Source organism: Sturnira hondurensis, unplaced genomic scaffold, assembly GCF_014824575.4.
Source record: "Sturnira hondurensis isolate 20B ecotype Veracruz unplaced genomic scaffold, ASM1482457v3 Scaffold0006413, whole genome shotgun sequence".
Classification (NCBI taxonomy): domain Eukaryota; kingdom Metazoa; phylum Chordata; class Mammalia; order Chiroptera; family Phyllostomidae; genus Sturnira; species Sturnira hondurensis.
In genome coordinates, this window is record NW_028079044.1 from 25,543,546 (window position 1) to 25,564,384 (window position 20,839).

Sequence of the window (20,839 nt, forward strand, 5' to 3'; positions counted from 1 at the left end):
CCTGGCCTACAACCCAGGCAGTGCTCTGATGAGGAATCAAACTGGCAAACCTTTGGTTCCCAGGCTAGTGCTCAATCCACTGAGCCACACCAGCCAGGGCAGTATTAAGTTTTGTTTAAGAAAGGATTTGTGGCTCTTCCTGAGCCTTTACTTATTTAAAAAATATGTGTATTTATTTTAGAGAGAGAGGGAGAAGGAAAGGGACAGAGAGGGAGAAATATCAGTGTGAGAGAGAAGTATCAATTGGTTTCCTCCTGTGTGTACCCTTACTGGGGATTGAACCTACAACCTGGTGCCCTCACCAGGAATCAAACCGCAGCCATTTGGTGTATGGGATAACTCTCCAACCAACTGAGCTACCTAGCTTGGGATCTTCTTAGAATAATAGTTTTAACTCTTACATTGAGGTCTTTGATTCATTTTGAGTTAATTTCTATATGTGGTGTAAGGATCCAGCTTCATTTGTTTTTTGCATGTGGATACTCAATTCTGAACTCTTGTGTGTTAAACTGTCCTTTCCCCCCTGAATGGTCTTCCTTCTTAAAAAATCAGTTGGCCATAGATGTGACAGTTTATTTCTGGACTTTCAATCTCCATTGGATTGAATGCCTGTCTCTTTTGTCAGTATCATATTCTTTTGATTATTGTAGCTTTGCAGTATGTTTTGAAATCAGGAAGTGAAAAATCTGCAACCTTCTTCATTAGTGTTTTAATTTAAAAACAATTGATTTTAGAGAGACAGAGGGGTGGGGTGAGGGGGATAGAGAGAGAGAGAGAGAGTGAGAGAGAAATCAATTTGTTGTTCTACTTATTTATATGGTCATTGGTTTCTTCTGGTATGTGCCCTGACCAGGGATGAAACCCACAACCTTGGCGTATGAGGATGACACTCTAACCACCAGAGCTACCTGGCCTGGACTATTAGTTTTTTAAATGTTAGATAAAATCAACCGTGAAGTCATGAGGATCAGAAGGGTTTTTTTGTTGGAAAGTTAAATTACTGATTTAATTTCTTAACAGATATAGGACTATTTAGAGTTTTATTCCGTTTGTTAGTGTTCAGTTATGTTTTTCAAGGAATTTCTTTTTTAAATATATTTTATTGATTATGCTATTACAGTTGTCCCATTTTTCTCCCCTTTATTCTCCTCTGCCCTACACCCCTCTCCCACCAGCATTTCCTGACCTTAGTTCATGTCCATGGACCAAACATATAAGTTCGTTGGCTTCTTCATTTTCCATGCTATTCTTAACCTCCCCCTGTCTATTTTTGTACCTACCATTTATGCTTCTTATTCCCTGTACCTTTTGCCTCATCCTCCCCGCTTCCCCTTCCCCACTGATAACTCTCCATGTGATCTCCATTTCTGTAATTCTGTTACTATTCCAGTTGTTTGCTTAGGGTTTTTTTTTTTTAGGTTCAGTTGTTGATAGTTGTGAGTTTGTTGTCATTTTACTGTTCATATTTTTTATCAGCTTTTCTTAAATAAGTCCCTTTAACATTTCATATAATAAGGGCTTGGTGATGATGAACTCCTTTAACTTGACCTTATCCGGGAAGCAGTTTATCTGCCCTTCCATTCTAAATGATAAGTTTGTTGGCTAGAGTAATCTTGCATGTAGGTCCTTGCCTTTCATGACTTGAATACTTCTTTCCAGCCCCTTCTTGCCTGTAGAGCACTCCTTTGGCGGTACTTGTCTCCTTTTCTGTTGCAGCTTTTAAGATTCTCTCTTTATCTTTAGTCTTGAGTAATGCAATTATGATGTGCCTTGGTGTGTGCTTCCTTGGGTCCAACATCTTTGGGATTCTCTGAGCTTCCTGGATTTCCTGGAAGTCTATTGTCTTTGCCAGACTGGGGAACTTCTCCTTTATTATTTGTTCAAATAAGTTTTCCACTCGTGGCTGTTTCTTTTCGCCTTCTGGTACCCCTATAATTTGGATATTGGAATGTTTAAAGATGTCCTGGAGGTTCGTAAGCCTCTCCTCATTCTTTTGAATTCTTGTTACTTCACATTTTTCTCTTTGATCATTTCTTCCTTCCTTCTGGTCCTCTCCCTTGATTTGAGTCCCAATTTCCTTTCCATCACTATTGGTTTCCTGTGCATTTCCCTTCATTTCAATTAGTTTAGCCTTCATATTTTCCTCTAATTTGTGACTAAAATCAACCAATTCTGTGAGCATCCTGATCCCCAGTGTTTTGAACTGTGCATCTGAGAGGTTCGCTATTTCTTTGTCACTTAGAGTTATTGGCTCTGAGGCTTTGAGTTCTTCTTGAGCAATGTTTTGGACTGTTCTTGCCTGTTACCTATTACATATGAGGAGTGGAGCCCTCGGTGTTCACCAGGGCAGGGCAACTCAGTTGCTGGGTTGTGATGCTGTATGTGGGGGTGGGGTCAAAGGGGAACAATGGCAGTCACCTCTGCTGCTTCCCGCCGCTGGGAACTGCAAGGTCTGTCTCACTGCTCACTGCTCACTCCTTTGCTGGTTTATCTGCGTGTGAATGTGTGACCGCGGTCAGCCTGCCGCCTTACGCCCTCACTGGGTCTGCCCGATGCTGCCCCAGCTGCCTGGGTGCCTGGGGTCGGGGGATCCTTCCTGCCCCACCCTGCTCTGCTGCTGGCTCCGCCCCTCTTACCGGTCAGTTTGTACGGTTCGTTGTTGTCGGACTTCCATATAGTTCAATTTTCTGTTCTTTGGCTGCATCTTTGTTTACTAAACCTTTGTTGTATTCAAACTTGGTTGTGGGAGAAGGCACAGTGTTTCTACTGATGCCTCCATCTTGGCGGAAGTCCCATTTTTTGAATTCTTGTTTCTTCATTCTGTTCTGGTTGAATGTATATTTCTTCCTTCTGGTCCAAACCATTAATCTGAGCCCCAGTTTCCTTCCCTTCACTGTTGGTTCCCTGTATATTTTCCTTTATTTCACTTTCCATAGCCTCCACTTTTTTCCTCTGTGTTGATACTCAACCATTTCTGTAAACATCATGATCACCAGTATTTTTAACTCTGCATTTGGTAGGTTGTCTGTCTCTTCATCACTTAGCTCTGTTTTTGGAGCTTTGAGCTTTTCTTTCATTTGGGCCATATTTTTTGTCTCAGTGCACCTGTTATGTGGTAAGGGGCATAGCCTTAGGTATTTGCCAGGGTAGGACAGCCTCTTTACTGCATTGTGGCACTGTATGTCAGGGAGGGGTCCAAGAGGGAACAGTGCTGCTTGCTCAGTTTTCTGCTGGCTTTCAGTTACTTCCTCTGCTACCCACAAGCAAGTTGGGCCCTTCTGGTGCTGATTCCTGGGTGGCTGGTTTTGTGTACGTTCTAAGATCCTGTGGGTCTCTCCAACAAACTCTCCTGTGAGGCTGTGAGTTTCTCCTGCTGCAAACCTCCCCCCCGCACGTTTTTGCAGTCAGTAGTTTTGAGGTTTTATTTCGACCACATTGAGAACCTGGGTTGCACTGTCTGTCTCTCTCCCCAGTTGTTCCTTCCAATTTATCTGCAGGCAAATGTGTGACCCCCTGGTCTGCCACCTGTGACCTCACCTGCCCTGGTTCTCCAGCTGTGGCCTTGTGTCCCATCCTCTCCACTCCTGCTTGCAGTCCCCATCCCTACTATCAGTCTGGATGAATGTTTCTTCTCTAACTCCCTGGCTGTGGGACTTCCACACAGATTTTTTGGCAGTTCTGGTTATTTTTTGTTTTTAAATTTGTTGTAGACCTTCGTTTGGTTGTGAGAATAAGCAAAGGGTATCTATTTATGTGTCCATCTTGGCCGAATGTCTCAAGGAATTTTTTAATATTTTCAAAATCAAGAATCAAAGAGATTGGCCTGAGAGTACTTTTGTAAATTAAATCTTATTGGAGCACAGTTATTTTTATTTGTTTACATATTGTCTGTTGTTGTTTTTTGCAAACTAAAATAGCAGAATTGCATCTTTTTTGCATCTATCTTGTTTGAGGCTTTTTGTGCTTCCTGGACTTGCATGTCTACTTCCTTCACCACGTTTGAGTAGTTTTCTTTCATTATTTTTTCAAATAGAATTCCAATTTCTTGCTCTTTCTCATCTCCTACTGGCACCCCTATGATGTGAATGTTGGAATGGTTGAAGTTGTCCCAGAGTCTGCTGACACTATCCTTGTTTTTTTTTTTCTGCTTCTTGTTCTGATTGGTTGTTTTTTTTTCCTTATGTTTCAAATCACTGATTGATTCTTGGCTTCCTTCACTCTACTGCTGTTTCCCTGTGAATTGTTCCTTATTTTAATTAGTGTATCCTTTGTTTTTGATTGGATCTTTTTTATGCTTTTAGAGGTCCTCACTAAATTCCTTGAGCATCCTTATGACCAGTGTTTTCAACTCTCCATCTGATAGATTGCTTATCTCTACTTTGTTTAGCTCTTTTTCTGGAGTTTTGATCTGTTCTTTCATTAGCCATGTTTCTTTGTCTCCTCATTTTGGCAGCCTCCCCATGTTTGTTTATATGTATTAGGTAGAACTGGTATGAATCCCTGTCTTGGTAGTGTGGCTTAATGTAGTATATGTCCTGTAGGGTCCAGTGGTACAGCCTTCACTATCACTCATGCTGGGTATTTGAGGTGTTATCTTCCTGTGGGCTGAGAACACCCTCCTCTTGTAGTTGAGCCTTGGTTGCTCTTGGTAGGTCAATGGGAGGGATTTACCAAGTTCAGTCAGCTGCAATGACTGGCTGTGAGCAGTGACCCCCAACCTCTGTGGAGGATCAGCTGTTCAGGGGCAGGATGGTAGTGCTCTGATGTGATCTGTAGCTGTCCAGTGGGTGCATGCACAGGCCTTGGGGTTTTCAGGTGGTGCAAGCCAAGTCAGTTCCCACCTGCGTTTTGCCCAAGACTGCCCTTCCTGAACCACAAAGCACTCTGAGGTGGCTGTACTTGTGCTGGGCTTAGAGATTTCCAGGTGAAGCCGAGCTGTGAATGTGGCTGCTGCTAGCACCAGAGCTGGGGCCACTTAGCGAGAGGTTTGGGGGCTGGGGGGTGGTCACTGAGACCAGCTCTTGCTTGCTTGAAAGGATTTTGTGAACCATGAGCCAAGACCAGCCATTCATATGGAAAAACCATCATTAACAGCAATAAACTGGGTGAGACCGAGCCTTGGGTATCTCCAGGGCAGGGCAAACAGTGTTAGCCAGGTTGAGGGAGTCACTGATATGGCACTCGTTTGCTGGCTTTGTGGCTGTGTTGCGGGGAGGGCTCATAAAAGGGACAATGGGCTCTGCCCTCCTTTCTGTCTGGAAGAAAGCTGTCTCCCAGCTCTCTTCTTGATGCCAGCCAGACACTTCAGTTCCTTCCTTTATTCCATTGGTGCCTTCCAAGCTGCTGCTCCAGTTCTGGAGCTCAGAGGGAGTGAGTCTCAGTAGTTTGTGTGTCAGTTCTTTAAGAGGAACTACTTGGGACTCCAGAAGTTTCTTCCACCAACTTGATACCTGCTGGTTTTTACAGCCAGAAGTTATGGGGACTTACCTTCCGTCACTGGAACTCTGGGCTGGGAGCCTGGTGTGGGGCTGGGACTCCTTGCTCTCGATATATCCAGATATCTTTCCTGAATATTATCCACCACATGTGAATGTGGGACCAGCCTGTTCTGTGTCTCCACCTCTGTGTGGATAGATGCGGTTTCCTTAATTTCGTAGCTGTCAGACTTCCATTGGACTTGATTTTTGACTGTTCTGAGTGATGGTTGTTCTGCAGTTTTGTGGTAATTTTGATGTGGTTGTGTGAGGAGGCGATCCAGCTTGACTAGAAGTTATGCCATTTTTTTAACTTCCTGTTTTTAGGGCCTCTTGGTCAACAGTGAATGAATAGCTTGTTAGGGCTCTCAGTTGTCTTCTTGGTAAGCACAGCCAGGCCATTCCCAGGGGTATGTGCAACAACAGCAAGACCATCTTTGACTCTTTTTTTCTCTGGATTGCTGTTAATTCTCTGCTTGGTCTGCTGTTTTGTTGCTTGTACCAAGTAATATTGCGATCTTCTTATTGTTCTTGAGATTTTGGTGGTTTTGACAACTTTGTCCAGTTTGTCAAGTTTTTGGGGTGAGAATTTGCTAAACGTCTATCAATTGTTGAAGTTATCATATATTCTTTTATTTTTTTGGTTGTAAAAACCACATGTCAATTTACCCTCTTAACCGTTTTTAAGTGTATAGTAGTGTGAACTCTGTGTACATTGCTGCTCCAACAGATCTCTAGAACTTTTCATCTTCCAAACCTGAAGTCTCTACCCTGGACAACACCCTTACTTCCTCTTGCCCCAGTCCCTGACAACCACCGTTCTGTTTTTTTGGTTCTGAGAATTTGGCCACTTTAGTCATCTTATATAAGTGGAATTGTACACTATTTGTCTTTTGTGACCTGTTTCACTTTTAGCCTAATGTGCTCAGTGTTCATCTATGTTGCAGTATGTGACAAAATTTCCCTTTTTTGAAGCTCGAATAATATTTGATTTTATTCGTGTACTCCATCTTTCACATCTTCTTTATCCATTTATTTTTATTTTATTATTATCTATTATTATCTATGTTTTATATTCACCTGAGGACATTTTTTCATTGCTTTTTAGAGAGAGAAGAAGGGAGGGAGGCAGGGGGAGAAAGAGAGAGTGTGGGTGTGAGAATGAGAAGAGAGAAGAGAGAAGCATCAACGAGAGAGGGACATCAATAGGCTTCCCTCTTGCACTCACCCTGACTGGGGATTGAACCTGCAGCCTGGGCATGCAGCCCGGCAGGGTTTCGAACCCACGACATTTTGGTCCATGGGACGATGCTCCAACTGAGGCACATTGGCCAGGGCAGAATATTTTTTAATAGCTTATCTAGTGTTAGATTTTNATGAGAAGAGAGAAGAGAGAAGCATCAACGAGAGAGGGACATCAATAGGCTTCCCTCTTGCACTCACCCTGACTGGGGATTGAACCTGCAGCCTGGGCATGCAGCCCGGCAGGGTTTTGAACCCACGACATTTTGGTCCATGGGACGATGCTCCAACTGAGGCACATTGGCCAGGGCAGAATATTTTTTAATAGCTTATCTAGTGTTAGATTTTTGAGAGCTGTTCAACTCGTTTCTTAAATTCTTTGCTACTTATGTCCTTGGTACAGTCATAGTTGTTATGGTTTTAGGGATCCATTTTTCCCAATGTATTTCTGAATAGTTACAGATAACTAGAATGTTTTTAAGTTGTAGAATGTTTTTGAGAAAAAAAAGAGAATAAAGTCATTTGTGTGTGGTTATCTTAGTGATGATCTATTATAACAATCAGTATTTTTGTTTTGCCTTTTATAAGACGAATATATATTTTCATTTCGTTTATCATAATGAGTCTGTGATGAGGATATGGAATAATCTGGCTCACAGTCAGGTGGAAGAGTTGCACTTTGATTGGATTTCCCATATGGGCAGTGTGGTTCAGAATTCCATATTCTAATATACAATGCTGTCTCTTGTGTTAGTAGTTTTGGTTAGTAGGTCAGTTGATTATACTGATAATACTAAGGTCTTGAATTTGATTCAGGTGTCTTTTAGCTTCTCCCTAGAAAATTCAGTGCGGTCCATAGACTGCAACTTTGGTAGCCACTTCACAAATGTATCATGTTTTCACAAATCAGGGAGTGGAAGAGGTGGAAATATTGGCTCAGTGTCCAGATGTATTTAGAAAGGCATTCAGTGCTCATAATAGGAGTATAGATGCAGTAGAATTGTGGTTTGAGCAAGGGCTTGGCATCATGTTTTCCTATTTGTGTTCTGGCTATCTTGGATGAACTAGGAAAGTTACTTGGCCTTTCTATACCTCAAATTCACAAGTATTTACGTTTGGGGGTTTTATAAGGATTAAATAGTTGAATGCAGATAAAGTTCTTTGAATAGTGACTGGTACTCAGTAAACATTGTTTTTGTATGGACACAGAATAAAACAATAAAACATTGTTTTTGTATGGATACTGATATGTCAGTCGATTAATGTGTGAAATTACTGCAAGTTTAAAATTAATGTAATAATGAGAAATATTTAAAATTGTGAAAATCAGTTAGGTAGGCTAGTAGAAACAGTTTTTTTTAGGATTTTGCTGCTTAAGAAATATACATTAGACCCACACATTTGCGATAATAATAGTAGTTAGCATCTTAATAATGATCGTTCACTTTATACAAATTAATTATTTTAATCCTCAAAGATACTATTCTTAATCAAATTTTATGGATAAAGACTGAAGAAACTGAGGCACAGATACATTAAATAAGTTGTCTCATTTATTTAGCTCACTGTAAGTTGCTATTTAACTCGCTGTCATTGACCTAAAATAGCAGAGTAGGATTTTTAAATTCATGTCTGCTGGCTCCAGAATTATTATTAGTCTTAACTACTTTACCATACTACCTACCTATATTTAGCTATATTGCTACTGTTTTGTAAACCAAGTAGGGCAGGTGTTGGGTGAATGACTAAGCATAATATTTATCTTTCACAAACAGAATTACAAAAGCTGTAAAAATGGGGTTGAAATGCAATCTAAATACAGTTTATTTTTTCTTCCTTTGTTTATTTTTAACAATTTTATTTAGAAAGTGAAATGAATTAGTATAAAGTGATTGAGTAACAGTTATGTTTTCATTTTTAACCTCTTTCCAATAATAATGGAAACCACTCAGAATACATTTCAAATTTATGACCAAATAGTATCCAGGTACAATCTTTGATTAGGTAAAACTTAGTAAGTTTTTTTTTAAAAGTTGGTCAATTTTTATTTTGTCAGGTCATTATCTCCTATCTATTTCAACCCTGCTTTCAACTCACCTTATCATGCTATGCTATTTGTAGTTTAAAACACATCTGGGGACAATTTTTAGGTAGCAATTTTGAACAGTGTGACATTGCAGTTATCTCAAGCATCACTGCTGTCTGCTGCGGTGACCACCACCTCCACTGCCAGGACCATGGGTGAGCCTTTGTCATGCATTAGGTATTGTGTATCGTTTCCATTCAGCAGAGGAAGAAACTCAGGCCTAGAAAGGTCAGGTAGCTTGTTAAATGTCATTTGCACAGTTGATTTTTGTGTTTTAACAAGTTATTGATGCTATTACTTTTTGATGAACAGTAATTCCTAAACAGTTTTTGTGTTGGACATTTTATTTTAAAGAAAGTAATTTGACTGTTAGGAAAAATATTAAGCACTCACTAACTTCTATTTAACATCTTGTGTTTTAAGGAATTGAAATTGCCATTCACTTTTTTAAGTGGACATATTCATGAATTGAGGATCCATGTACCATGGACAAAACTGGGTTCAGAGCCAGTTGTAATTACCATCAACACAATGGAATGCATTTTGAAACTTAAAGATGGAATGCAGGTATGAAGCTGTTTTTGTTTATATTAACCAATTTTGTAGTTAATAATGTAGATATTTAAGTTGTGGGATATGTCATCTTTTCCATAAATAACTCTTAGCTTATATACTTATTATCTTTATATGCTTGTTAAAGTAGCATAGTTAATTGCAAAAGGGTATTCTTAAATTTAGGTAAAGTATCCTAAGGGATATTTTCATACTAATTTCACTTCACCTGATCATAGCCTTCATAGGGATCAGGTAGATTCCTTATTACCTTTATGCACTAGAAGCGGTGCCTGATTATGTCCAATTTTCAAGTCAAGATTTTTGAAATTTGGCAAAGTAACTGTATAAGTTTTTTATTTATATGACGTTTCTAAATGAGATGAAAATCTCAAGTTATTTTGTAAGATAAAAATATGTTGAATTTGCCTTTATATAACAAATTTCATGGTTGTTGTTGAACTTTTGGTATCAGAAAGTGACTCTTTTCAGACTTACTTCTTCTCTCACCCATCTGACATTTCTTCTTAGTGTGTGTGTGTGTGTGTTTTTTTAATATGGGGTAATATTGATTTTTAAGGCCTTTCTACCAAAAATTTTCTGATCTAGGAAGCAAATGGGTATGGAGAGCCGCATAACTGTGACCTGCTTACTTTTATCTTGCAGAACAGTAGTAGCTGTCACTTATTTTCATTACTTTTTCCTTAACCCTCATCTAACTTTCAGCTTTAGGGAAGACTTTCTGGCATGAAGAAAATTAGTAAATTGACTATTTTCATGAGTATCTTAAGGCAATTTTAGTATATCCTAGGTATAATGTAAATCTCTGTGAAATTAGTTAAGGTTACTTATGAATTATTAAAATCATTTCCTATATTAAGTAGATAACTTTGAGTGTCATATCAACTGACTGGGCTGAAATCTCTTTTTCCCTTAATGAAATCTTTGATTCAAACCTCTATTATCCAGTATAATTTAACTAATGTAATTCCTGGAAGTAATAGACCAATGATGTATATGTCCATGAAAAATTATTTTGTGAACTTAAAATGTTTGGTAGATTGGTTTAGAAATCTGTAGATAGTAATATTGCAACAAAGTTTTATTTTACTTTTATATATGGTAATACTTAAATGGTTCTTAATCATCATTTGTCCTTGGAATTTAATTTTTTTGAGAGTCTGGACTTGGTTATGCCACCCATGCAGTGCTTCATAATAATGAGAAAAAAATCCAGACACTAAGTACTTTTTCAACGGGTAGGTGGAAGTTTCAAGGCCAGATGTCCCATAAGAAACACATTTTAGAAAAGGCAAATTACAACTAATTATAGAGGCTGCAGAAAAAGATTTGTAACACATGACTTAGTGCCACCTAGAACTAATATTTGATATTGGACCATGCAGATGGCTACTGCAGGAATGATCAGATTTCCTGCTTGCATGGTATTTGAGACCTGAATTTTGTGGTGTGTATAGCAAAAGGTCAAAGTGTCATGATTGTAAACCACTCTCACAACAAGTATTTTTTACAGATGTTTAAAATTTTGAGGTAGAAAGAATTGTGAGAATTGCAGCTGACATTTGGACAAATTATTCAGCAAAGTACACCACTGCACCCCTGGAGAGCAATACTTGCCAGTGATTGGAATTAATTTTTCAGTGAAAACATAGATGAAACACATTTTAAACAGTTTCTTTTCCTATTTTAAGCTTTGATTAGTAGAGTAGGAAATTAAAAAATTTGTATTGATTTTTAGAGGGAGAGACAGACAGACATTGATTTGTTGTCCCACCTATTTGTACATTCATTAGTTGCTTCTCTTATGTGCTTTGACTGGAGGTCAAACCCTGGCATACTGAGGTGATGCTCTAACCAACTGAGCTTCCTGGTCATGGCAATGCAGTGATTTCAACCTGTGTACAGCAGGAGGCACACTGGTGTGCCACAGGAATTTTTGAAGCATGTGATACCTGACCATTTAGTCAGGGGCACTGGCCTCTTTTCCCTTAGATTGTTTAATAAAAAAATGACAGCAGCCAAACACAACAATAGTCATCTGGTGAGAATGAATCCAAATTCGTACTGTTTTTTGTCAGATCAGCAAAAAACATATTTTTTGGTGTGTTACAGAATTTTAGTAATTAGTTTATGTGTTCCATGGGATGAAAGAAGTTGAAAATTGCTGTTTTAACGTATTGTTGAATTTGGTTTGCTAATTTTGTTGAGGATTTTTGCATCTGTGTTCATCAGTGATATTGGCCTGTAATTTTATTTTCTTGTGGCATCCTTAGTTAAATGTCTTGCTCTCAGGACCAAGACATATATAACTTTAAAAATGTCAGGCCCTGGCTGGTGTAGCTCAGTGGATTGAGCACGGGCCTGCGAACCAGAGGATCGCGGTTCGATTCCCAGTCGGGGCACATGCCTGGGTTGTAGTCCAGTTCCCTGCAGGCCAACTCCCAGCAGGGGACTCACAAAAGGCAACCATACATTGATGTTTCCCTCCCTCTCTCCTTCCCCTCTAAAGATAAATAAATAAATAAAATCTTAAAAAAAAATAAATTAAAAATGTCAGATTTTGGTATCAGGACATGTTGACCTTGTAAAATGTGTTTTGAAGTGTTCCCTCTTTATTTTTTGGGGAGGTGTTTGAGAAGGATTGATATTAATTACCTTTGAATGTTTGGTAGAATTCATCAGTGAAGCCATCTGCTCCTGGATTTTTGATTGTTGGGAGGTTTTAATAACCAGTTTAATCTCTTTACTAGTAATTGGTCCATTAAGTTTTGATTTGTTTAAAAAAATCTTTATTTCATACTCAGTCTTCAATGATCATTTATTTGGTCACATGACATTGGCAGTTATTTTATCTCAGTACTTTGAAATTATTATTTCACTATTGAAATAGTTCTGTTTTCGCAGTTGAGGTTTTTACCTTTCAGTGGTGTTGTCATTTTGTCATTTTATTGTAAAGCATATATATATATTTTTTTCTAGTTGCATATAAGATTTTTTTCTGTTTTTTAGTCTGTAGTATTCTTCAGTTTCACAGTAGTACCTCTAGAGTGAATTTCTTTTTTGTTATCCTCCTTGGGATTTATTGTGCTTCCTTTATCTAAGGATTGATGTTTTTTGATTACTCCTGTAAAATTTCCACTTTATTTCTTAGAATGTTAATTTATTCCTATTTCTGCCTTACGAAACTCCCATTTTCCCATTTAGACTCTCTCAGTTTTCACATTTAAACCTTTCATGTTTTTTATCTTTGTTTCTCTGTGTTGCAGTGGGTAATTTTTTTCAAATCTGTGTTCTATCAAGTTCAGTGACTCTCTCAGATCATGAACTTATGTGCACCTTACAAGAGAGTTTGGAATTTGCTGTCATCCAGTGGTTCTGAAAATGTGATCTGAGGATCCCTAGGGATTCCCAGGTTTTTTTTAGGGTATATATAAAGTTAAAACTGTTTTTATACTAATACTAAAACATAATTTACTTCTTTTCATCATTTGTTTATGAGGATAGAGTTGAATTTTCCAGAGGGTACTTGATATTGCAACAGATTGAAGGCAGAAGCAGATAATGAGAATTCAGCTATTTTCTTTTAGGCCAGATTTTTAAAAATGTAAAATAATTTTATTCTTAGTAAATTTTTCTTGTTTTGGAAAATACAGCTGTTTTTCATAAAGTGTAAAACTTTGTAACTTATAATGTGATGATTCATTTAAAAATAATTATAAAACAATACATATATAATGCATATTTAAACTTTTTCTTCTTTTTTACTTTTCCTATGCTATATATGGGTAGATATAGTCTACCCATAGGTTTTGGGGGCTCTAACTAATTTTTAATGGGTTAAAGGTCCTGAGAGCAAGACATTTAAGGACTACTGGTACAGAGTAGAGAACCATTGAATTATTTTAAGCCAGTAAACTACTTGATTGAATTTTAGGAAGATGACAGGTTTTTCAGAGTGAAGGGATAGATTGCAAGAGGTGATTTCAGATACTTAGTAAGGTTCACTTTGTGATATTTAATGAGAAAAATGGTGGGGACTAGATAGAATTAAGTCACTGGGCTGTGGGCATGGAGAACTGAGCACAGGTTCTGGAAGAAAATGTAGAGAGGATGTTGAGGTTCAAGGATGACTTCTGGAATTTTGGTTTAGTGATGATTGGGATGATATCATGGTGTTGTTAATGTAGATTCTCCTTCGAGATTAAATGCTTGTCTGTCAAGCTCATCATATACTAAAATAATTAGTAAATTAGGTTTCACTGAAGGTTAGTGTATATTGGACATTAGTAATTGTGGGTAAGCATGCTCAAAATTATCACTTTATATTTAATTTTCTTTATTTGAAGGAAAAGTTGAAAAGTTCACTCAAGAAATCTTTACTGAGTGCTGTACTAAATACTGATGATTTAGTGACAAACATTTCTCTCCTTTTGAATATTTTAAGGAAAGATTGCTATATCTTGAGTGGTTTATGATTTTAATTTTAGCATAGAAAATTTGTAGTCTTAGAACCTTTCGAGGGTAAAATATTTTGTTTTAGGTTTGTTTTTGAGCTGAAATAACTGATTTAAAAACATTATTGAAAAGGAAATAAAAAAAAACAAAACAAAACCACAAACAAATAACTTGTGGATAGATGAATATGACAATAAATGTTTTAAACTGTAATATGTGCTTTAAGAGTTTGAGAACAGCCCTGGCTGGTGTGGCTCAGTGGATTGAATGTCTGCTTGTGAAAGGGTTGCCAGTTTGATTCCCAGGCAGGGCACATGCCTGGGTTGAGGACTGGGTCCCCTGGTGGAGGGCATGTTAGAAGCAGCCACAATTGCTGTTTCTCTCTGTTTCTTTCTCCCTCCTTCCTTTCTCTAAAAATAAATAACTAAAATCTTTAAAAAAATGAAAGTTTGAGAACAGAAGAAATCATTGTTTCTTGAACTTTACCTGTGTTTGCAAGCATCCCAATTAAAAGTAGTGGAAGGGGAGTTAGCTGGTTGGAAGATAACATTGATCTAAAGACCTGTTTGTTTAAAAAATACATGCATTGATATAAATCACAGAGTCTTTCATTATGTCATGTATAATAGTGATTTTCCACTGTTGTGCTGCTGTACAAGCCGTGCATTATGAGAATTTTTAAAACATGCATGACCTGACTATTTAGTTAGGGGCATTGATTTCTTTCCTTAGATTGTCATAAAAAAATGACAACAGCCTGCACAACAATAGCTGTCCAGTGAGAATGAATCAAAATTATACATATTTTTTGTCAGATTGGCAAAAATATATTTTTTGGTGTGCCACAGAATTTTACTGATTAGTTTATGTGTGCCATGAAATGAAAAGAGTTGAAAAATGCTGATGTATAAGTTTGAAATTTAAGCCACACAAAAACCAAGCTTAGCATAAAGTGGATTTTTGGTTAAATACATTTTTTAGAATTTAGTTATTGAGGAAGTTTTAATTCTTGTTTGCCATGTTAGATGTTTTTGAGGAGTTTCTCTCCTATACTTGTTTTTATTCTTGGAAAGATCGTTTTGGAGCTGGAGTATTTAAAATATTTTATTTATTTTTTAGAAAGAGGGAAAGTGTGGGAGAAAGAGAGGGAGAGAACTATCAATGTGAGAGAGAAACATTGATTGGTTGCCCCTCTTATGCACTCCTACAGGGGACTGAATCCATAACCCAGGCATGTGCTCTGACAGGGAATTGAACTGGCGACCTTTTGCTGTGTGGGACTTTGGCTACCCAACTGAGCCATACTGGTTAGGACTGAGTTGGGGTATTTTTATTCTCTCATAGCTCTTCTATTTTAGGACGATGAAAAGTCACATTTAGATTGAGACAAGTAAGGAAGTATCAGTTTCATTAAGCACTTTCTAAGAATGTTATGAATGAATTAAAATATGAGCTTGTAAATAGAAATGCTAGTACAACTTTGATTGTAGTGTTCAGTGTTGTGGACCCTAAATTTATATGTCTAAACACTGTGAACAGAACTGAAAATACTTGAGATTTTGAAGCTTATTGGTAGTTACAACTTCTCTTTTCCCCTTTAGCTTTGAGGCGTCCTGCATTAAAGATAAGGCAGAGCGCAGACTGCAACTTCTGGTTTTCTTTTAAATTTCTTTTTGGTTTGCAAGTTCTGTAGGTTTCATTTCAATCCATAAAATGCAAAGATTTTTTGCCTTTTTTCTTTGATAATTAGATACTAATAATTTTTTCTTGAACTTATTCATTTTGCCAAGATTTTTTTGAAACATGCATAACTAGTATTTAGAAATGTACTGAGTGTACATCTGAACTAAGTTTTCTATAGTCAGATTATAGTTGGGTTTTACTAGTCTGACAGTTTCTGCCTGTTTATTGGAGTGTTTTAGATTATGTACATTCCGTGTAATTTTAAATATGGTTAGGTTAAAAAAATATGGTTAGGTTAAAGTCTGATAGATTTTTAAATTAATTTTCTATTTTTTCTATCTAATTTTTGTTCTTTTTTCCCCTTCTTTTTTTGCCTTTTTGGATTAGCTGAGTATATTTTGCCATTCCATTTTATCTTTATTATTGCTTTATTCCCTATACTTTTTTATCTTTTTGGTGGTTGTTTTGGGCTGACAATGTACATGTTTCAGTTATCATCTAATTTTAAATAATAACATACTACTTCATGGATAATGTATTATCCTTTAGTATACTTACAACAGTATGCTGATCTGCCATCATTTGTACTAATGTTATAATTCTTAGTTCTATATATGTTACAGATGCATAATATGTTATTATTTTGCTTTGAATAGTCAATTTCTAAGAAATTAGCAACCACAAAATGCCTTTGTATTTACCCACATAGTTATTTCTAGCACTCTTCATTGTTTATGTAGGCCAAAGTTTTCATTTAGCAGCATTTTACTTCAGCTTGAAGATCATCGTTTAATATCTTTTGTAGTTTTTTTCATCTTACTACAATTTTATTTCAGCTATACTGTGTTTGAAAATGTCTTTGCTACCTTGTTTTCTGTTAACAGTAGCTGGACCTATTCCAGACAGACCTCATATATCTGTTGGCTATTGGTATATCTTCCTGGGAGAGGAGTGTGTTCAGGTCCTCTGCCCATTTTTAAATTGGATTTTTTTATACAGTGTTGAATTTTATGAGTTTTTTAAAATATGTTTTGGGTGTTAATAAGCCTTTGTCAGAGCTGTTTGCAAATACCATCTTCCATTTGGTCAATTGCCTTTTTTTGTTGTTGTTGGAATCTTTAGCTATGCATAAGCTTTTTAGTTTGATATAGTCCTATTCATTTTTTTAATCTTTATTTCCCTTGCCTTTGGGGAAAATTTCATAAAATGTTCTCTACAACCAAGGTCCATAAGTTTAGTATCTACGTTTTCTCATATGTAATTTATTGTTTCAGAACATGTTATTTTGATCTATTTTTAATTAATTAATTGTTGTACATGGGGACAAACAGTAATCTGTTGATAGTTTCATTCTTTTCCAATTCTCCCAGAACCATTTATTGAAGAGGTTTTCTTTGGTCCACTGTGTATTTTTGGTTCCTTTTTTGAAAATTATCTGCCTGTATACATGTTTTATTTCTGGACTCTCAGTTCTGTTCCATTGATCTGTGTCTGTCTTTCTGCCAATACCATACTGTTTTGATTGTTGTAGCTCTCTAGTATAATTTGAAGTCAGGTAGTGTGATACCTCGGCTTCACTTTTTTGTTTGTTTGTTTGTTTCAGGTAGAATAACCCCCTTGAGTATTTCTTGCATTGAGCGTCTTCTGGTGACAAATTCTCTAAGCCTCTGTATATCTGGAAAAGTCTTTATTTCCCCTTTATATTTAAAGGATAACTTTGCTGGATGTACTATTCTTGGCTGGTAATTTCTCTCTTTTCAGTAGTTTGAATATGTGGTTCCACTGTTTTCTGGCTTATAGAGTTTCTGCTGAGAAATTTGTTGAAAACCCAATTGGCTTTCCTTTATAGGTCATGTCCTCCTTTTCCTTGGCTGCTTTGGGAAGTCTTTCTTTGTCATTAATTTTTGACAGTTTTAATACAGTGTGCCTTGGAGAAGGCCTCTTTGGATTGAGGTAATTAAATGTTCTGTTTGCTTCTTGGATCCGTGGATCTAGTTCTTTGTACAGGTTTGGGGAGTTCTCATCCATTATTTGTGTGAATAGGCTGTTCGATCTCTTATTCCTCTCTTCTTCTTCTGGTATGCTTATTATTCTTATATTGCTTTTCCTCGTGGAGTCAGATAGTTCTTATAGAGGTCTTTCTTTTCTTTCTTTCTTTCCTTTTTTTTTTTTAAATGTTTAGGTCTTTCTCTTTTTCCCTCTACATTATTTCTAGGTTCTTATCTTCTGTATCACTGATTCTTTCCTCGGTCTGGTCGACTCTGTGCTCACTAGTTCATTCTCAATTTCTTTTATTGAATTCTTCATCTCCAGGATTTCTGTTTGATTTGTTTTTAAAGATTTTAAAAAATTTATTGATTTCTTTTTTAGACAGAGGGGAAGGGAAGGAGAAAGGGAGAGAAACATCAATTTGTGGTTGCCTCTTGTGCATCCCCAGAACCTGGCCTGTAACCCAAGCATGAGCCCTGAATGGGAATTGAACCAGTGACCCTTTGGTTCACAGGCCGGTGCTCAATCAACTGAGCCACACCTGCCAGGGCTCTGTTTGATTTTATTTTTTAAAGTTCCAGTGTCTTTGGTAAATTACACATTTTGGTCATTAATTTGCGTTCAGAGTGTGTTAAACTGCCTGTCAGTATTTTCTCTCATCTTGTTGAGTGTTTTCAGAAGTACACTCTTGAATTCTCTGTAATTTATATTGCATATTTTCATGTGTTCATGTTTGCTTTCTGGATATTTTTAAAAATTTTCTTTAGAGTTGCCTTGCTACCTTTGTTATCCCTGGTGTTTGATGGGTTCCTTTTCTGTCTAGGCATCTTTGTATTAGTGGCTTGTAGAGGTCTTTATTTTTCCAGTAGGTGGTGCTGAATCACTATTTTTTTTTAGCAGTGAAATCGAAAAGCTGACCTCTAGCTTCCTTCAGTATAGCTGTGATGCTTGGGGGTGGGGTTGTCTGGGGGAAATTTGGCCATCTTCTTTGTTTTGCCTTCTTTGTTATGGTGATCTCACACTCTCAGGTGGGGGATCCCCAACTGCCACATTCTAACTGGGGATCAGTAAGAGAGAGCGCCCTCTACTCTGGGAAAATAGTGATTCTGTAGTAATAGTCCTCTGGTTGGCAGATGATATGTGCTGCAACCTGACAGTAAGGGCGATGGGAAGCAATTGTGGGGATCTACAGGGCAGCGGGTCTCTGTGGCTGTCTTTCTTTGTCTGGAAAGCTGAGCACCTGACAGCAGTGGTAGGACCTTTGTGCTGTGTCCTGCCCAGGTCTCTCAGCTTAGCTGCAGCTTGCTCTGCTACTTCTGCAGGAGTGGCCACTGAGTCTCTGCTCCTCCAAGCTGAAGGAAGTGCCATTCACAGCCAACTTCCTCCCTTCTCCAGACAGTGAGCTCCTGGATGCAGGACTGTGTCCCTGGCCAGTCTGAGCCATCCTCCCTTCTCGCTTTTCTGTTAGTTCCTGCTTGCTCAGCTTTAGATGCTTCAATGTGCAGATCTCTCAGGTGTGTCTGTATGTTGAGCAGGGGGAATCCTTTGTTGAGTAATAGCTGTTCAACTTGTTGAAATTTCAGGAGGAGAGACCTAGGGGAGCTCTCATGCCCCCGTTCCTCTGATGTCCAACTCACATTTCAGATAGTTACTTGGTAAATACCTGGTGCTGTCAGCTTTGGCTGTCTTCCACTGCCAGTCTAGCCATCCTCTTCCTCCTCTTCCTGCAGATCTGAGTGTGGTGCTCTCCCAACACCACTTTCTTTTACATTAATGCAATTCACGGACTGTGGAGGCATGTCATGGCTGGGACCTTGTTGATGTTGGGGGAGTGTAGGATTTCCCAGGAAGGCAAAAGAGCATTTGGAGTCTGCAAGGTGTGCCTTCTTGTTTTGGGTGTGTGAGGGGGAATAAGTGCAGTTCCAGGGAATAAGAGCAGTAGGGAGGGGATGGGTTGCAACTTTCTCAGAGCCTCACAGGAAGCTGGAGGACAGTGGAATCAGGCCCAAGTCACTGTTGCTGTGATGACTCTTCTCCAACTTATTTTAAATTTTAGATTAAAAAAACAAATCGTTTGGTTATTTTCTGGGTAAGTCTAGAACTTAGAGACAAGGATGACTAGTGTCATCCTGTATGATTGAAGGTCAAGCATCTCCTTTTTTTTTTTGATAGATTTTATTCATTTATCTTTAGAGGGGAAGGGAGGGAGAGAAATGTCAATGTATGGTTGCCTCTCATTCGTTCCCTGCAGGGAACTGGCCTGCAACCCAGGCATGTGCCCTGACTGGGAATTGAACCACAATCCTTTGGTTTGCAGGCCTGCTGAGCTCAATCCACTGAGTACACCAGCCAGGGCACCAAGCATCTCTACCCTGACATTTTAAAAGCTTGTTAGCATTGTTTTGCAAAGTTAAAGCATGTTTTATTTTCTCAGGAGACTGAGATTGTTGCGTCATTGACTGAACCAGAATGTAGAGGACAGAGGATTTTTCGGGGGGATGGGGGGTAAGGGAAAAGGAACAGGGTCATTTGCGGAGTTAGTGAGTTTCGTTTTAAACATGTTGAATATAAGGTGTTAGCATTTAAAAAAAATCTCATAGCTAACTTTCCTCATCATTTAATTTCTAACCTTTTATAATCTATCAATTGTTGGGATCTCTGCTTTTGCTTTCTGTCACATAACCAGAAGATTTTTTTTCCTGAATGAAGTACTTCATCTTCTTAATTTCCTACTATTAAGTTTTATTTGCTTGCCATATGTGGAATAAAGCTTAAATTTCTTGGACCGATATTCATTGTAGAAACCATTTGCTCTAGCTTCTTTTTACAGCCTAATATTTTATTGCTCTCTATTTTAGTTAAATTGCACTACTTATTTCTTTTGTATAAGGTACATGCTTTCTCCCTTTCTACCGTTCTTATTGAAATCTCCCACCATCACCCACCCCTCGCCCGCTTGCAGGCCTGTCTTGCAAAACCTTATGTTCTTTGAGATATTTTCATCACTTCTCAGAGGATATGGTACTTAGTACTAACCATGCTGTTTAGTTGGCCTTTTCTCATAGGCATGGCAATAGAGAAAGGTGGTTAGAATTGTGTCATTTAGTAGCAGCTTGATTTTGAACTATTCATTTAATCTCTTCACGCCCCATCTTTAAGTGGGGATACTTTTGCACACAGAATAGAGTCTGATTCATAGCCTTGTTAAAAGGATTAAGAGTTGTGAATGTAATGCGATTATTAGAAGTAGGTGACACATGGGGAGTGTTGTAAATAAATAATTTTGTTCCTTTTGTCTGTTTTTTCTTGCTTCCTACCTTCTTCCTTCCCTTCTCCC

General features: G+C 37.8%; 1 protein-coding gene across 5 annotated transcripts in view; it reads left to right on the top strand.

Annotated features, from left to right (window-relative positions):
- VPS13B (vacuolar protein sorting 13 homolog B) overlaps window positions 1-20,839 on the top strand; it is a 690,921-nt gene that overhangs the window by 3,383 nt on the left and 666,699 nt on the right. For all 5 annotated transcript variants that reach the window (XM_037048269.1, XM_037048268.1, XM_037048265.1 and 2 more), the window contains exon 3: window positions 9,226-9,369. In XM_037048269.1, the coding sequence (XP_036904164.1) occupies window positions 9,226-9,369 (144 nt within the window). The remainder of the gene's footprint in view (window positions 1-9,225; window positions 9,370-20,839) is intronic.